General features: G+C 43.4%; 1 protein-coding gene across 1 annotated transcript in view; it reads right to left on the bottom strand.

Annotated features, from left to right (window-relative positions):
* The window catches only part of kiaa1549la (KIAA1549-like a), a 79,577-nt gene extending 75,418 nt beyond the window's left edge, over nt 1-4,159 (bottom strand). The window contains exon 1 of the mRNA XM_026364546.1: nt 3,719-4,159. Coding sequence (XP_026220331.1) covers nt 3,719-3,965 — 247 coding nt within the window. The 5' untranslated portion in view covers nt 3,966-4,159. The remainder of the gene's footprint in view (nt 1-3,718) is intronic.
* Nucleotides 4,160-5,813: the final 1,654 nt, after the last annotated feature.

Genomic DNA, 5,813 nt, shown 5'->3' on the forward strand with positions numbered 1-5,813 from the left:
GTAACATAGAGTTGACAAATAAACCTGCACTGCAAGAGAACAGTACTCCATGTGAAAACAAATCCCCGTTGAGGGGACTGTCTGAATCCAGCATTACTTGGGGTACCTGACAGACTGGTTTCATATGAGATATATATTCTCCAAAACCCTTTTATTCCACTCTGCTATATTTGGGTGACAGCAGAGGCTCATATAGCTCAAAACCTCGGCAAACAACACCCGAATGATCCGCATGGACTGACAACAGTTCTGTTTGTCACTATAATGTTGTTGAACTAGCCCTTTAACGGGTTAGAGTTGGAGATTTTCTGTGTTTTTGTTATTGTCAACAAATCCCATAAAAAGACTAAAACCAATAATGAATTGTGTCGACTCACTGTGACATCTGTGAATCCAGAACTGGATTTTAGCTTATTCCTCTGTGCCACAGAGCTCCAGCGTTGCTCAAAAACGATTAAAAATACATCAGTGAACCACCTCGCTGCACTGGGTGACATGTTTCTTCTTGAACAAAACTGCGACCTTAATTTTTTTTTTTTTTTTAAACATCTCCGAAGGCTCAGAAAGACCATCACTTTCTCGCAGAAATCAATTTCAGAGACTGTAAAATGTGATGGCTGTTGTGAGCCTTTGGAGCTTTTCATTCTCAAAGTGCTACAGTTACATTCTTCGTAATGGAGAAACGTGTCACTCAGTGAACAACAATGGCAGTGACAGCACAGACCAATGAAGTAAACCAGCCCATGGATTCACAGATGTTAGTGAGTCCACACATGCTTTTTGTATTTTTAGACTTAGTCTCTGTTTTTGTTTATTTATCTGATTATTCCTGGTTTAGATCATAATGTTGGGTTGTATGTGGACTGTATGTATGCACTCAGTCTATGAGAAACATTTGTAAAAGGTCATATTCATAAAATAACAACAGTGTGTGATGAATGACTCAGACATGACCAGAAAACTTGATGTTCAGCAGCTTGAAGCAGGAGGTTTGAGATCAGTTTAAACCCCACAAATCTCCCAGTGCTTCAGAGTGCGTTTTATTCCCACTGCTGTGTCATCTGACGCTGATTATTAAGCAACAGACTCTAACCTGGCACTTAATCAGATGTTATTTCAATCCCTGACTGACAAACACAGACACACAGTGAGAAAAGTACTAGCTGCAGATCTGTTCCCATGGTAACGTGGACCAATAGATCTCTGCTACTGACTGAGGATGAAGATCTCTGTAGACCTATTAAAGAAAACACCTACCCAAAGACATGTACGGTACGTTCCCGGAGACAAAAATGCAGGCAACGCAGGCACACACAAACACACACACACACACACACAAACACAAACATACAAACACACCAGCTGAAGAGCAGATCCCAAAACATCTATTTTTGGTTACAAAGGGAGATGAAGAATACAAATATACAACGGGAATCTTTCATCACCAAAAGACCTGAAACAGCTGAATGCATGATGTAACCCGGGTAACCAGGTATAAGAGACAAAAAGTCAAATCTGCCAAAGCCACGCTATGGAAGAGGCTGCTCTTAAGTGGAACAGCGGCATGATATAAAAGAGGATATGTGCAGAGTGAGTGGGCGATTTGCTGAGATTTAAGTGGGGAGGCTGGGCAGATAAACTGTCTTTTGCCAAATACTTTGGCTATATTCTCCATTTTCTGGATCTCTGCTTCCATTCTCAAATTTACAATTGAGCTGCATTTAATAAATGTGCGCTTACTGTATGACACCCAGAGGAAGGGTGGTATGTGTTAGTCTGATAAGCTAGTATTTCATTATTTTCCCATTTCAAAGTTAATAAGAGGGGGTGAGAAAGAGTCTTCTTCTGACTTTCTGACTCTAAGGGAGCTAGTCAGTCTGTCACTTACATAATAATATCAAAATATAAATTAGCATTAGACCAACAGCCAGCAAACCACTCAACAAATGAATCTGACATGTTATGTAAATGTAAAACAGTAAAAACACATTTGTTCTGGCTTTGTCCTTCACGTCAGCAGTTTTAGGTAAACGAGGATGACGACTGTAAAGGCACGTTTTCAAAGCCAGCACATAAGTGTGTTTAGATATTTAGTTGTATGGCAATAATTAATGTTTAAAATTAACAAATTAGGCTTTATTTGTGGTCCAAAAATGCCAATTATTCCAATGCAAGCCACCACATGTTGCAAAAAGAGGTGGCTCTCAGGTCAGAGGTTGAATCATTTGTAGCAAATGTGACATGGACAGTGTTCATACCGTATGACATGTAATGAACCTGCCAACATACTCTATGTTAGGGTACTTACAGAAAAGCTGAGGTGTACTTAAGGTAAACCTGTTCTTTTATGCTTCTATTGTAATTTTATGTTTCAGTTTTATTGGATCATTTTAATTTAGTGCCATCAAAACTATATTTAACACAGTACTGCAGCACCATGTCTCATACTGAAAAACATCGACTGTTGTCTGTAAAACTGAGTCATTGTTCCTGGAAAGAGACGAGACATTTGACATTTGGGATTTTTAAATGTCATCCATTCCATTCACATCCAGTGTGAGTGGTGATTATGTCCAAATGTCTAGCTTAGTGTTAAAACTAAACATGGCCAGGTACAGCTAGGGTTAAGTAACACAATGTGTGTTTGTAATTGGAGGGAACTGACACTTCAATACCCAGCTGCATGTCACTTTGTGGTGTACATGTTTATTAATTCTCCTTCACTTTAATTTGTTTTCAACAACAAGTGAAATTAAGTTCTACTCCAAGAAACAAGTCAAGATGAACTGAACACTGTGATGGGTGCAGTTGAGGTTGATGCTGCTGAAGACACAGATAGAAAACCTTTCACTGCTTTAAGACAAATAAATATAATGATTTCAATCAGCTTTACCCTGAACTGCAGTATATTCCCTTTGTAAACTCTGTCTGTTCTAAAAGCCTCAAATTCATCACAGTCAATACAAAACACGCAACACATTATCAAAATCAATGAGATGTGTTTTATAAATAGCACTACAAAGCCTTACATGAATTATTGGTTCCTTTAAGAGCTGCAGTCACATTTAAAACATATCAATTATGCATCTGTGCCGATTAAGAAACGTCCCCTGGGATGTTTGAGGCTGACGACCTCGGGCTCAAAGCTGTATGAATGGATAAAAAGTTTCCACCTTAATTCAAAGAAACGGCCGCGGTGAGCGAGCGTGTTGTTGCGGGGCGGCGCGGCGCAGTCCTGCGGTCCACCGTGCGCTCGGACTGCGTGTTTGGGGACGTGACATCAGTTAGGGCCTGTGTGCTTCTACACCGAGGGGTTAAAAACAAACCAAACTTGTATCAAATCTAACTAACTTAAATCTAACTCATAGAAATATACTGTCACTGGGAATAACAACAAAGCCCTCGGCAGCTCCGGACGCATCATAATGAGCCATGTTCCAGGACAAACACACAGCTTGTTTTTACTGCTTATTATTTTTGCTACGTCGCACATAATCAGATAAAATCTTCCACACGTTGATCCCCCCCCCCTAAAGCCGACAAAGCTCTCCATTAAAAAATGTGATAAATCAAGCCAGCTTGACACTGACCTGCGCTCCTCAGCCCGCTCACGTTGAGTTTACGCGTTATTGTTTGACTGCAAATGAATCACACTAATAAACCATCACCATCCAACCTGAGCACCAAGAGCGGTGTACAGACGAGCTTTCAGTCTTACCGTGAATGGCCAAGGAGCTCTGTGTCATCAGCATCAGCACCGCACTGATGGTCACTAGCCACCGGGCCAGCATCCCATTCAGCACCCGCGTCCCCGTCCAGTTCCTCGGCGAGCAGGCGGCCACCGTCCCCGCATCCATGATCCATGCCGTCGGAGAGCAACAGCAGGTTTCTTCTTTCCCGTTTAGCCCTCCGACCTCTGGTGCACTGCTGCCGCCGCTGGAGGAGAGCGCATGTTTGGGAGCCATTGGTCAGCCAATTAATCCTGAATGGAAAACATCTAACGGCGCTGCTGTGGTGAAAGGCATCCGATTAACCTGCCCCCGGTGCGGACAAGCGGGGCACCGCTCTCCATGAGCCTGCCGGGCAGTGGTAGGGTGGACAGGGACACAAAGGGCTCTTCTTTATTTGATCCTTCACTCGCTGTGTCTCTTTCTGCGTGTACGCGCGCGGTGTGTGAAGTGTGCACCGCGACCGCTAAACGCTCTCGATCTGTGCGCGCAGCTGCGTCAATGTGCGGCTGCGCTACCGGAAAACGGCCGATACTGCCTTCAAAATAAAGGCACGCCATTTGTTGGGAAGCGCAGTAGGCATGGTGGGATTAAACGGGCACTCGGTGGATTTTGCGTTTTTAAGTCCGTCTAGTTGGAAAAAACAAGTATTCAACTTTCAACCTCAAGTGCTGTCTGCTGGTCTAAATGATCTTAAAGAAGGCAGCTTGAAATAGATTTTTATATAAAGCAATTAAGGACTACCAACGCTACATTTAGTCCGACTTTAGCATTCATTTCACAGCTATAATTATTTACTAATGCATTTTATTCGTACGAGACCTATAAACGGTAGTAAAAAGATTTTTTGATATTCGTGGACAAATCGCCTCACTTCCGGTCTTGTTTTGGCTACTTGTGGGAACCTTGACGCAGCTTCTGGCTGCTAACAGCGTGTTTGGTTTAATTATGGTCGAATCACAGTAACGTGCTGGTCAAAAATGTGCGACTGATTATCCCACCTTTAAAAATCAGACATGTGAGCAGAGACAACCCATCCGTGTCCCTCTTCACGCTTTAATGCTGAGGTCCGCTGCACCATCGTTGGATAGAAGTGATCGGCAGGAGTCAGGCGGCCTCTGCTGGGGGGTGGAGGCAGCGGTCCCCTCGCTCCGTCTGCCCGCACACGGTCTCTTCAGTGGGATAAAAGCCAAAGCTGGAAACGCACTCGTCCTCGAACTGATCCCGTTGTACGCAGCTTAGTGCAGAGGTAACGGGGATCTGTTTTACCATCTACACCGGGACATGCCACCACCATTTAGGCCCGTTAATCTGGATTTGAAGAACAATATAGTGGCAGGAAAACATTAAGTGAATAATTTGGTTTTCTTCATAAATTGGTCATGACGTGATCTTAATGCTACTTTTGACACCTACAAGCCTACAAACTCTCCACTCGGACAACCGCCATTTTGTATTGACTGATATCAGCCAACATCAGGCTAAATATCTCGTTTTATGGATTTAATTATTAAAGTAGGAGCAGTGTTGTGTTTAAACCTGTGGATATGCTACACTAACCTGGACCTAACTGTCCTAACTTAACCAACCCACAGAGGAGGTCCTCTGACAGCCCTGTACACGGAGGGCCAGTGGTTCATGCTAGTTCTGAGCTGACAGCAGTCAAACACAAGACATTCAGGATAAATATGGCGAACCTGACTCCACAGCACAGTCGTGGTTAGAAAGGACAGCATGCTGTGAAGACACAGGCCTAAACTCATTCAAATGCAGCAAGCGTCTCACCGGGCCGAGTCCAGACTGCTGCTTTCTAAATGTAACAAGTAAATTAATGTTTAACAGTGTAGTGAAGCTGAACACGCTTCTGACGTCACGCTCCAGGTGTGTCGTAGCGTGTCGCGTGCAGGGATCCAGCTCCTCGCGGACAATGACATTAATGACGGCATAGCACTGAAAACGTGACGCATCAGTTGATGACGTTACGCCCGGGTCTAGAACAAGAGGATGACCACCTGTGGATCCTGAGCAGTGTGGTTCACAACCAAAGTGTAATTAAAAATAAAAAAGAAACAAACAAACAATAAA

This window comes from Anabas testudineus, chromosome 6 (assembly GCF_900324465.2).
Source record: "Anabas testudineus chromosome 6, fAnaTes1.2, whole genome shotgun sequence".
NCBI lineage: Eukaryota > Metazoa > Chordata > Actinopteri > Anabantiformes > Anabantidae > Anabas > Anabas testudineus.